The sequence below is a fragment of the Pyxicephalus adspersus genome, chromosome 7 (assembly GCF_032062135.1).
Source record: "Pyxicephalus adspersus chromosome 7, UCB_Pads_2.0, whole genome shotgun sequence".
NCBI lineage: Eukaryota > Metazoa > Chordata > Amphibia > Anura > Pyxicephalidae > Pyxicephalus > Pyxicephalus adspersus.
The window spans coordinates 18,078,005-18,090,805 of record NC_092864.1 but is presented as its reverse complement, the minus strand read 5'-3'; the positions used below and the strand labels follow the sequence as shown (position 1 = coordinate 18,090,805).

Below are 12,801 nucleotides of genomic sequence, written 5' to 3'. Positions count from 1 at the left end.
CGGGGCTACACCTAGTGCTTTGGCTGCACTACTCATCTCAGATTTGCAGATTTTTAGCCTTTCCACCGAAGTATAAGGAGCCTGGGATGCAAATGTGCAAAATAATGAGGAGATTTTAAGGATATTGTTAGGTGCTGAGCAGATCATACAGTGACAATCTCGGGGAAGCTGCAGTTCAGGTAAGGAACATGCTAATTATGGGGCAGGGAGAAGCTAAGGGTCGTGTAGTAAATGAACATTCACTTTCATGGTTCTCACTGCTGCAGACTATTAAACGGCGAACAAGGATAGGCTGCTATGATTTATGACGATTACATCATTGTACCTTGCTTTCCTTTATTGAATAAACTCAATAGGACACCAATACGTGCAGTAAACTCACCACCATTGGTCATTATCCTATACTTTTAGACAGACAATCTATTTGATCGGATAGTCTTTGGAGTTTTTGAAGTTTTGGAGCCTTTGAAGGTTTTGGGGTCTTATGCTTGGCTGTACCCAACATGGTTTGGTTTTTATAGCAGGGATTCCACCCATCTATCATGAGATATACAACATGCTCACCATCTTACATCCCGTGCTTTTAGCAGACTGGGCTCCGCTGCTCCTGACCGTCGTATGATGCTTTTCAAGGCTTCATTGATGAGCCGTATCATTGAGGCCATGAAAACCCCAAATCCAAGGATCATATAGCCCTAAGGTCACATGTCTAGCACACTACCATGCCCAACACTGCCCAACCATGCAATCATCATTTGTGCTAGCATAAGGTGGACAGTCAAGTATGCAAGACAGTAGTTTCTTACAGAGAGGTGATCTGGGGCTTTATTATTTTCTGAGTAACTGACCTGCAAAATGTATACAGCAAGTAAAATCAGGAACCTAGTAGCTGCACCTAATGACAGACTACACTCCCAGTATTCACATTCTGAGCTGGGAAGTCAGGCTCATTCGTGTCACATGACCAGCGGCAGAATCATAAATTTAGGTCTAGGATTTTCCCTCTAGCAAGAAGAAAGTGAGTGACATCTCAATGGCACCTATAGCAAGGTAGCAATTCTATACCGACTTTATATTAAAAGCAGTCACTGCTATCAAGATCGCCAATGTTAGGGTGAATGATATCCCCACCTGCACTCTAATAATTAGTGTTACCACTGAGCTGAAACCAAATATGTGTCTCTTTACTTAAAATTGGAAAAACCTCCTAAACCCCAACACTCAATAATAATTTCCTAAACCTAGATCTTAATAATCCCTAATCTAATGCCAGACACTCGTGACAGATTTATAAGTGCAGGATCCGCAAGGAGTCTATTTGTATCATTGTACATGTATCATAAATTTTAACTTCTCAAATACTTCCCAGCCATACAGTCCCCTCATTCCAGTCCTCACATAACACAGGAACGTTAAAGGAAAGATCAGAATCTTTATATCATGTATATCATAGAATTCTTTGTAAAACACAAAGCTGACAAACCTATTTCTTCTTCATCCTTATCCTGAGCCCCGGCCAGGTACTCCTCTTCCACCTTCTTCACTTCCTCCACATTCTGGCATTTGCTGTACTTCTCCAGCAGATCTTTATTCAGCTCAAGGAACACTTTGCCCCATTTAAACTTCCTCAACAGAATTGTGGCCAAATCTGGAAATCCTAAAAGGAGAGAAATACCCATATGTTACAATCAAACAAGGATATCTTATCTTGTGAGTCAGGGAATGCAGGTCTGGAGAGTTTATTAATCAGGCCAGGCTACTGCAGCAAGAGAAGGTTGTGCATTTTAGAACCACATGAGAAGAAATCACTACCCAGATACCTTACAAAAAGTCAGTCTGTCCTGGACTTTATTAAGCTCAGTTTCAAAGTTAAATAATTAAGTACACTCGGTTCATTTCACTTGTTGCCTGAAGTTGAGCTCAAAATTATTTATTTTGATTGGAGCCCTACATGAGGTACATCACCACACCAGCCTGGACTCATTCAGTGCTGTAATATTAATAAACAGTATTTATATAGCGCCAACATATTATGCAGCGCTATACATTAAATAGGGGTTGCAAATGACAGACGAATACAGACAGTGACACAGGAGGAGAGGATCCTGCCCTGAAGAGCTTACAATCTAGTATTTTAATTTCCACATCATACGTGTGTGCTAGGGAAGCTTCAGATCTGCAGAATCCCTTTAGGCTCCTGGCAGCTGGCACTTTCATGGCTGCTCAGTCACTTGCACTGCAGTTCTTAAAGAACCAACGTCTACAGACTTGACAGAGGGTGGCAGTAAGCGGTACTGAACCATTCACCACTTTCTTTTCATTCATTCTTCTTTGGGTTGATGTGGGTATGTAGTGTTGGTAATGTGTTCCACCAAGGTGGATGACCCCAAAATATGTGCAGAGCGAGTTAACTCCTATTTGCCCAGCCTGAAATTACATAATGTGTATGGGAGAGAGAGAAAGAACGACTGCCTATGGTTCACCACTATACCACAAGGATTAAATGGGATCTTTTTGAATACTTACAAAGTTTACGATCATATTCTACATTGTACTTGAAGAGAAGTAGTATCTACATTACACATTAACCACTACCTTCCATTGACCTACCTAGAAGTTATTTCCTCTCCACCAATAACCTCCATGCAAGTTCCAATACGTCCAAACTGGTACTGGTTTTTTTATCAGGGTATTTTTCAAGTAGCAATTCTGTATCAGATGCTCTTTATGCGGTAAAAAGTCCCAGCAACTTCACCAAGTCTCCCCTTACCCCTGAGGAAGCCCTGCGGGGCATAGCGCGTCAGCTGGGAAACTTATTCGCTACTGTAAACCCAACAAGATGAAATACAATATTGCTAATTTATGCTTTTGGATCAGCGTACCTATGTTAGCTTAGGGTTACCTAAGGAGATGTTTGTTCCAAGTTTTAATATGTTTAAATCCAATAAAATGTAGTGATTTCAAAGAAATTATCTTGCCCTTCAAAAGCCTATCTCTCTCTCACACACATAGGGTATGTAGTGTCCTCATCCTCCGTGCCAGCCTGAACATAGCCTTATTCAGTTCAGCAGCAAGGTCCCATGTCTCCAAAATATCACCTTAAATTGGCTCAAAACTTGCAGACCTGGTGAACTCCAGAATGTAAATCCCACTGTTAGAGATGTATAGAGCATGATTCAAGCCTTCACCATCTGCTCATAATGGAAATATTGATTTTATTAGATTAGCCTTTTATGACAACATGGAACAGATGCTACAATAATGATCAACCTTAGGAAAAATCTCCAAAATGTTATTAAAAAAATAAAAGTCATTTAATGATGGTGGTTTTGTTAAAAACTAATAAGATTTCATCTTTTATCCGGCTTGTATTCATTAAAGATGTCTGTTTTTTGTTATAACATTCTGCACTCCGCTCCATGTCACAGATGGCTAAATGTTTGTCAATGACATCAGATCTTTTCACACCTGACCAACGCATGATTCCGAATACATATGAATAGAATTTTTCTGCAGAAATATTGTCATTAACTGATGGATAAATTAGAGAATTCTATAGCCAAAGCATTAAATAATGAACCATTACAACATCTCCGATACTTTGAGCGTGGATTTGATTTGTGGGTTTAATCAGCCATCAATCCTTCTATATCTTCAATGATAAATTTCCCTGCAGTGTTCTCTCTACGCTCGCCATTAGGCAGTAAGCACTAGCTTTCATTATTTATCATTTATGAAAAAGATGAAAATGTTGAAATGTCATCATCTGACGTTGTTACTGGTAAGGCAGCTGGGGAGTGTGAGCAATTCTGACATCACATTATTACAGAGTACAAACAATAAAGGCCAGATGTGATCCAAAATTATATCAACCAAGCAAAGTAAATGCTGCCTTTTTGGTGAAGACTACGGTTAAAGCTGACCTGTAGACACCTTTAGGTACTGTTATTTAGGTTTCTCCTGCACAATCGTTATATATTCTAAATTAGTATTTAATACTAGTAAATTCTTATACTGCGTAGGTAAAGCTGTTGCTATGTTTCCTATTGGCTGCACATGCATGGTAGCAAGGGATAAAAGGTTTGTAGGCAAAAGGAATAAAAACAGCAGTTGCCTGAGGTTATTTATCAATCCGCCAGAGCAGATCAATAAGTGACTAGTCGGGAACAACCACTATGCATATCGATGGAGGATAGCATAGAGGAGTGCTGCTCGCTCTTCCTCTTCTCTCCATAGACACAGAATGGTGTAGACACAGGTGGGTACAGAACTTGTTCATTCATCATTCACTGAAAAACGAATATTTTCAGTGATCAAAATCCTAGGTGTGTACATCTTAATAACCAGCTTTATTTTTTGAGCCTTCAGTAGCTTTGCTTTAGACACACTTACCTACAATACAGAATGTTGCAGCAAAAGCTTCCACGCATGAGAGTTTGCAGGGCTTCCCATAATTCACAGGGTTTGCAGCCACCAGGTATGGCAACAACCGAGGATGGCTACCCTTCATCTTGGAGAATGGGGTGTCATCCAGCCTAGCCCAGGAGCAATCAATGACAGCTACACCACTGTCAGCAACAATCTGTCTGAGAAAAACACAGAATGACCAGGTTACAATAAAAGATAAAACAATATATAAATAATTCCCATAGAACAAATTGAATAGAGATTGGATACAGATTAGGAAACCACTTTTCATATGTACCGGATTGTTTGTACACAAGAGTTTCATTCTTCCCAACACATCCAATCCACCAGTGAACACAGCCCATAAAAAATTGGTCATGGAGTCGGAAGTTGAAATCTGCCTGTGTGTACCAGTTTTTAGTTTGATTGCCAAGTAGAGCCAAGTTGGCAAGTTGATTGATCTTTACAGAATAAAGTCGTAATGGTAACACAAAAATAGGAATGTCACCTACTTGTCAGCAGGAGAGACGTACAAGGTCCCCATAGGACTCAGAATGATGCCGTTGAACCTTTGGTTTAATCGGAGGTTCCTGACGAGACTTTTCCGCACCAATTTCCGGCCCGTGCACCTCTTTGGGTCGCAATGTCCCAATTCCCACATTGCCAGAGGGCAGGGAAACTTCACTTTTGCCTCTTCATCATCTCCTGCACCGTCCCCCTGGATACTGGCTTCAATGGGGGAGAGAAAAACATTACAAAGATCGGATATTAGAAGATCCATTACAAGGAATAACATTTGCGGAATGATGAGGAATTCATTCTCCTCCAGTAATATCATCATACCCCATCACTGTACAGCATGCAAGTGACACAACAACTGATATATGGGGTCACCGGTCTGCCTGAGCAGTGTGGCTGCATAAATAGAATCACAAGACCGGCTGAACTCCCTCTAGGAGCGGTTTTCAAGCATCTCAGTTGTCTTGTGCAGGAAGCTGATGTAGTTGGGGGGTCACAGGAAGCAGAGCTACATAATTTCTTACTTTTTAGAATATTTTCAGAAGCCAATTAAACCATTTAAAAACTACTGGGGCGACAATTGCAAAGTGTTACTATCAAATCTATTAAAGTGTTGGAGCAGGAACCCCCGGGAAGTCACCCATGCGGAGCCCCGGCAGGTCGCCCATGCGGAGCCCCGGCAGGTCACCCATGCGGAGCCGCAGGGAGTACCAGATTCTGCAAAAGCTTCCTAAATTCTTAAAAGTTTCCTAAATATTTTATTTTATGCAAATTTTACTAACTTGAAACTGAGCCAACATACTCCATGCTTGCACCGTTCAAAGGCCTCATTTTCTGCATGTCATTGACCGTTTCCAGCTGAGTGATTTCTCTTTCTCTGTTTTGTGTTTTAGCTCACAATGCAGTGGCAGCGAAGATGAAGATTGTGGAGGAACCCAACAGTTTCGGGTGTGTGAAGGGTTTTGTTCTCCCCTCTGAGTTGAAGGCTGTGGAGTCACAAATAATTATCTACCTGGAGTAACAATGCTCTGTGACCCCACAGCCCTGGTTGTAATCTAAGTTATGGCGATGAGTTTGGCATAATATTATTATTTCAAAAGTTGTATTTGATGCTCCTAAAGCTGCAGAATTTGGTAAAACTATACCGGGTGAATGTACATGAAGGACTGTGTATCCGGGTATAGGGTGAGAGCTGTCTCCTATTTATGGCCACACTGTCCTGTGCACCCCAATGAAGACAATCACATGTGTTAAATCCCCATACAGGTGTCTGATAGACATCAGAGAACTGTCGCTGGAAATGATCTTGTGTGATTGTTTCCAGTGACAAATAAATGAAGGAGAACTGTCCTGTTCTATGGAGAGGGGAGGACGAGTGAGCTGCTCTTCTCAGTGCTCACCCCATAGGAGTGTACAGTGGTCGTTCCTGATCAATTGTTCATCAATCTGCCATTAGAGCGGGGAACTGCTGTACACATGTCAGATTTGTGCCCAAGATGAGATAGATAACTCGTTTTCATATAAATAATATAAAAATTTATTTAAAGACTATCATTTTATTTCACATATTTAAAAGAAAAGGTCCACTCTTTGGACTAATTGATACTTCTATACAGTGGATATATACTGCATAATGTACCAAATGCAAGCACTTCAATCAGAATGACAATACAAAGACAGTATGAATATGCCTTTCAAAAATGATTGTAATATATCTTATTTTTGTTGAGGCTTGAATTAATCTCTCAACATGTTTTACAGTATATATATTACTGCCTCCTCAGGAGTAATTGGTACACCTAAGTATACAAAACATCAATAATATTCAATCAAAAAACAAAAAATATTGTAATATACATACACAAGAAAAAAAAATAATTTTATCTTGCATGTGTGTATATCTGTGCATACATGTACACATACTCATATAAACATCAGGGCAGTTTCCAAAGCAGTGAAAAGGGTGCTGCCTTTTGAAAATACAAAAATGCCATTGCTGATTTACTTTGATTTCTTCCAACTAGGATTTTTTTTCCCCTTTAATGACACTTTTTTCCTCCAGGCACAGGGAGTCGCAATGGGGACTTGCTGTGCCCCATCCCATGCCAACACTTATTTAGGAGGATGGGGGAGAACTCTTTTTAGTGATGACTTTTTCCCATTATGTGGCACAGATACATAGATGATGTGTTCCTGATTTGTACCGGGAGTTCATCACTACTATTGAAATTTGTGAATAGACTACAAGACAATGACTACAATTTGACATTTACAATATCATTTGATTCAGAAAATAATTGATTTTTGGATGTGGTAGTAAACATCAATTCAGATATTAGCTTGTAGATGAAAGGCACTGAGGACACAAATTATTTAAAAATGCAAAGTCTTCTTGTTGGTTAATTTACTTTAAATTCAGAATAGTTATTCAGTAACTGTGCAGTGCATAGATCTGTATGTGTGATGAGGACTTCTAATAGAGATTTGTTTCTTTTAGGTTAAACAATCCGTTTTTATCGCATACAAACAAGCTGCAACCAAGGACATCACCATCACCACCTTCAGGTAATAGGGGTGTCAGGTTGTATATACTCTGTCCAAAAAAAGTCCCACAATGTAATATTTTATTGGATTTGCTTTAGGTTTGATTATGTCATGCATTTGTGGTATCATTTTGGTTTATGCAATGTCACAACATTTATTTCCATCCACAGCTGAATTCATTTTTTTACCAATATCTTGTATTGATGATAGGAGAGTCAGAGCGCTGCATAAAGTCTTCTCCATCACAACCCAAAGATTTAGAGCTACCCACCTCTAAACCGATATGCTGCAATGATTGGACATCTCTGTATTGGTTCACATTCACACATCCCTCCATACCACAGAGACAGAAGCACACATGTAGGCTCCGTGCCGTTTTCCTCCAAAAGGGCCCGTGGATGTTGAATTTCTGTTTTTTGTGTCTACAGGTCCATCACATCTTTTCAGATTGGCTGGGAAGTGTTTCAGTCTTGTGGAGTCCACGTAAGTTGATGCAGAACCTAATACTACCAGAAGGGGCAGTATAAGCATAGATTTTGTATTATAGATATACCATGGGTCCGATTTATCAAAGCTCTCCAACATCCCAGAAGAGATATTTATATGGGAGAACCTGGGTCATCCAGCTAACCTGGAATGGATTTCTTAAAGATCGTTGCTATTATTTGGCAAATGTTTTCAATCCTGGACCACCTGGGCAGCATGGTGGCTCAGGGGTTAGCACTCCGGCCTTTGCAGCACTAGGTCCCAGGTTCGATCCCCAGCCAGGACACTATCTGCAGGGAGTTTGCAGGTTCTCCCCATGTCTGCGTGGGTTTCTTCCGGTTATTCCGCTTTCCTCCCACATCCCAAAAACATGCAGTTAGGTTAATTGTCTTCCTCCTAAATTGACCTTAGACTATATTAATGACATATGACTATAGTAGGGACATTAGATTGTGAGCTCCTTTGAGGGACAGTTAGTGACATGACTATGGACTTTGTACAGCGCTGCGTAATATGATGGCGCTATATAAATACTGTGTAAAAATAATAATAATAATGCATTCTAGGTTTGCTGGATTACCTAGGTTCTTCCATCATAGTCTATCTTCTCCATTCTTGGAGAGCTTCCAATAGCAGAGCATTGTCGTTTTCTTAATAAATTTACAATGGTTGTTTGATGACTGTTTGAATGTTTTTAAATATAACATATGCATTAATTATTTAAAGTTAAAAACATTTATTAGATTGGATTTAGCTGAGATTTCTAAAGCTAAAAGGCTGCTAATATACAAATTAGCTGGGTAACATGAATTTTTCTTTAGTTTATACCCGACCATCAAGGTTGCATTAACCTAATAAACACAGGAAGTGCAGGAAGATTTTGGAAGCAGAATGTTTAGGAGCATTGTGCACATCACGCAAGTCCTAGGGTTTAATGGAACTTTTAATGGAACTTTTAATGGAACTTTTAAAGAGGAATAATATTAGCCTGGAGATCAACTTTTTGTCCCCCGGCCCTTGTCTGATAACATGATAGGACAGCTGGCTGGGAATTTAACACATTTGATTTATTAGCTCAGCAAAGAAAAGTTAAATGGTAGTTTCAGTGATATATAAATCTAATATAATGACATTTTTCTATTCTAACATTTTTTTCTTACCTCTCATAACAGATACAAATATGAGTTTTGCCCATTTCACAACATAACCCAGCACGAGCAGACCTATCGATGGAATGCATACAGCGGGATTTTAGGGTGAGTGTTGATTAAAAATACAATCTCAAATACTGTCCGTCTTTTTTATTAAAAAAAAAAAAAACAACCTTTAGTTGTTAAACATTACGTGCTCTAACCCTCAGCAACCAAACAGAATTTGTTATACTAGTCAGTCTTGAGCTATATCAATTCTGATTGTCTCTGCTTTACAAATGAAATAGGACAATCTATGTCTGTCATTTCTGAATCCTAAAGCTTCTTTTGTATATATCTTTTAGGATATGGCAAGAATGGGAAATTGAGAACAACACATTTACTGGTATGTGGATGAGAGACGGTGACACTTGTGGAGCCAAAACCCGCCAGACAAAGGTTTGCAAGATTCAGTGAGGTCCAATTAGGGGTCAACTATATTATAATTCATGAATATTGATAAAGTGAATATCAATGGAGGAAAACCAAAACTGCATGTTTACCATCTTATATATCCCCAGATTTGGTGCATTTGTCACATCTTAATGTTTATTTTTCACCTGGTTATTGGGCCAGTAACACTTCCTGCCCTGGGGTGACCCTATGCTCACTCACCATACTATACCAAACCTTGTGTAAGCCTAGGATCATATTAAATATGGTGAGCAAATATCTCTTGCTGCCCACCACAGCAAAACAACCAGTGAGTTCTCCCTGTATCAGTAGTGATTGGAGGAGAGATAATTATTCAGGTTTTTTTTTTCCTCCATTTAGGTGTTACCCTCTCTGAAATTAGGTTCATTTGTAAAGCACATTTCTGTGTATTACTGCTGTGAATTACAAATGTGCGGTGCAGCCATATCACTGCTTTTTGAATGATCCCCGATGTCAGATGGCATTTACAGTGTGAATAGAGAGGAGATTACAAGCCCACCCATACTTGGAAGGAGTAGTTATTTGCCATGGGTTTCCTGAAAAAGCACCAGAGCAGTAGTGACATATGGTGAAGGGGAGTAGGAGCGGCTGTTTATCTTTCTTTTTCAAAAGAACCTTTCATTCAATTTCTTTACATATCTTGCATCACAATAAATTTGAGTAAAGATAAAGACAGAAATAACAGTACAGATAAGTAGAAAAGTGTGATTGGTTTTAATATACAGTAGCTGACTTTATCTTCAATGGTTTTGGTACAGGTTCTGTTGGTTTGTGGAACAAGCAACAAGTTGTCGGAGGTGTCTGAGCCCAGTACCTGTGTCTACTCCATGACATTTAAAACTCCTCTGGTTTGTCACCCACATTCACTGTTAGGTAAGTTGGCATACTTCTTCCTACTGGTCTGCCTTATGTGAAAGTCGCTGATAGTTGCTCTTCTGGTCATAGTGTATCCAACGCTGAATAAGGATCTGCGCAGGAGGTGGGATGAAATTGAGCAGTCATTGTACGATGCGCTGATTACTGAACAGGTACCGCTTTGGACATTGATGCTTTCTGGTATATGCAGACAATTATATATAAAGTCATACATATAGGCTAATATTCATTTTTTTGTTTAGTGATGTCTCTGTGTTGTCTTTATTATCAGGGCTACAGGAAAATGCTCCAAGAAATCTTCCAAGAAGCCCGTTACATAAAATCCACTGAAGGAAAAAGTGAAGAAAAAGCAAACCAGATGGAGTCCAAGAGGTTTGAGACCCTGGAGCAATGTAGTGTGGTATGTCAGATAAGATCATTAGCAGCAATATTTTGTTGGCTTTTATGCTGCTCCTAAAGTGTAACTATTGAATATCCACGTTACTGGCTATAACAGAAAATTTACATTGAGTGCCATGAAAGAAAAAATGCGGAGTAAAATGCTTTCTTGTGATTGCTGTCAAATGGCAATATGCCACTGCTGTTACTGTCAGAAGAAATTGCTGCTAAAAACCAAGCCAGTTTGGCATGTAGGGGGTGAGTGGTCATCCGTCTACATAGGAATGATGACATATTAGTCCACACTCAGCTAAAACATGACTGGGTAAGATTTTCTATTTACAGCTGATTTTATTTTTCTTCTAGGCACAAAATGAACTGTCTGAGGAAGTGAAACGGCTCAAGAGCATTCTAGAAAAAAATGGGATTTCCTATTCTAAAAATGGTAAGCAACAGGTTATTACTGGGGACTTTTTTGAGAAGCATCTCCTAGATTGTAAGCTCTTTGGGGCAGGGTCTTCTCCTCCTCCTGTGTCACTGTCTGTCAAATGCATCCCCTATTTAATGTAGTGCTGCATAATATGTTGGTGCTAAATAAATCCTGTTTATTATTATTAATGTTAATAATAACAGGATACAAAGGCAATTATCCTGTTGGTCATTCCTCTTCGATTTGAGCACACTGCCTGTTACATCTTTGAATTGCTATGAATAGAAAAAAGTATCCTCCAGTTCTACTCCATAAAGCCAGGGTTTCCATGCAACACAACAGCTGTATAGAGGTTTGAATAAATGGCTGTGTGTCATATATATCTGAGGTCCTGGATGTACACTTAGCCCTGGGGGCAGAAAGAAATAATTTATATGGGTCTGCTAACTGCCCATAGATCAGAAACAAATCCATTATTTTTGAGATTTATCATATGTATTCCATTTTTATTACATATGCAGTTGACAAACAGAAGCAATAACTGCTGTCTTGTTGGCTCTACAGACTGATAGTGACTAAATTTGAACCACAATAATAGCTAAGAGCTTGTTTCTTCGGTTTTGGACTTTTCTATGGAGCTGATCAGGCATCTGATCACTTCTATAGGACAGTGCAAATTTACCCTCACCAGGATTTCCAGACATTTTCATTTTCCAGATTTAGAGTTGTCAAATCTCACATGGCAATGACTGGCAGATACATCATTTGGTATTTCAGAATGTCACAAAAAAAAGTCAAGCAAAATTAAAATCTAACTTGTGACAGTGGGAGAATTTTTATATATATTGCTTTACACATTGAAAGAATTCTTTTTCCATTCCTAGAATCAAACAAGGCAACTGAGCATCCATTTCCGGCGCACCCAATTGCAACCAGACTAGAGGAAAGATTTCACCTCCGGGGAGACACAGGCGATAGAGATGACCAATAAAGCAACCAGCTCAATCATCGTATTTTACAGCGAGTGGATGGAATTCCTGTATCTATAATTTCCTCCAGATACCTCTACTTGGATTAGATAATCGCCTTTATTTAATGGAATACAATACAGAGGTGATGTCCATTCCCTGAGCTGTATAAACATTCATTGAGCATTATCTATGCACACAACTCACTGTCTTATTTTCAAGGCAGTCACAGAAGAGGATTCTCTGCTTCTTGCATTTTTTAGGACTTACAAAATATGCATCCAAGGAAACCTTTTTCTAACCTCCACAACCAATCAGTTTTTGTCCCCTACATTGGAAAACTGAAATGTTTTTTTTATTGGTCAGGCACTACTGAGAGCCCCTTCCCTTTACTGAATGGACTTATTGGACCAACCAATGTCTTCATCAGTGTATAAAGCGGTGTGTTCGTTATGTATGAATGCATTGATTAAATAGATTGTTTTGATCAGATCCTTACCTTTAAAAAAAAAAAAGTCTGCTTCAAATATTTAAACATGAATTCTATTAAGAGGGTCGACTAGACTAG

At 39.2% G+C, this 12,801-nt stretch overlaps 2 protein-coding genes across 2 annotated transcripts in view; one reads left to right on the top strand and one right to left on the bottom strand.

The window, feature by feature from the left end:
- TSR3 (TSR3 ribosome maturation factor) overlaps positions 1 to 5,752 on the bottom strand; it is a 7,404-nt gene extending 1,652 nt beyond the window's left edge. Inside the window, exons 1-3 of the mRNA XM_072417727.1 lie at positions 4,920 to 5,752; positions 4,393 to 4,586; positions 1,484 to 1,657 (exon numbers count right to left, since the gene is read on the bottom strand). Coding sequence (XP_072273828.1) covers positions 1,484 to 1,657; positions 4,393 to 4,586; positions 4,920 to 5,248 — 697 coding nt within the window. The 5' untranslated portion in view covers positions 5,249 to 5,752. The remainder of the gene's footprint in view (positions 1 to 1,483; positions 1,658 to 4,392; positions 4,587 to 4,919) is intronic.
- Positions 5,753 to 5,819: 67 nt separating this feature from the next.
- On the top strand, positions 5,820 to 12,725 carry GNPTG (N-acetylglucosamine-1-phosphate transferase subunit gamma; the record flags this gene model as incomplete). Its single annotated transcript, XM_072417724.1, is given in 10 exon segments — positions 5,820 to 5,874; positions 7,424 to 7,491; positions 7,899 to 7,953; positions 9,129 to 9,212; positions 9,452 to 9,545; positions 10,340 to 10,454; positions 10,527 to 10,609; positions 10,729 to 10,857; positions 11,202 to 11,280; positions 12,150 to 12,725. Coding segments are annotated over 10 exon segments (869 nt in total), but the record flags the coding sequence as incomplete, so codon positions are not given.
- Between the last annotated feature and the right edge of the window lie 76 nt (positions 12,726 to 12,801).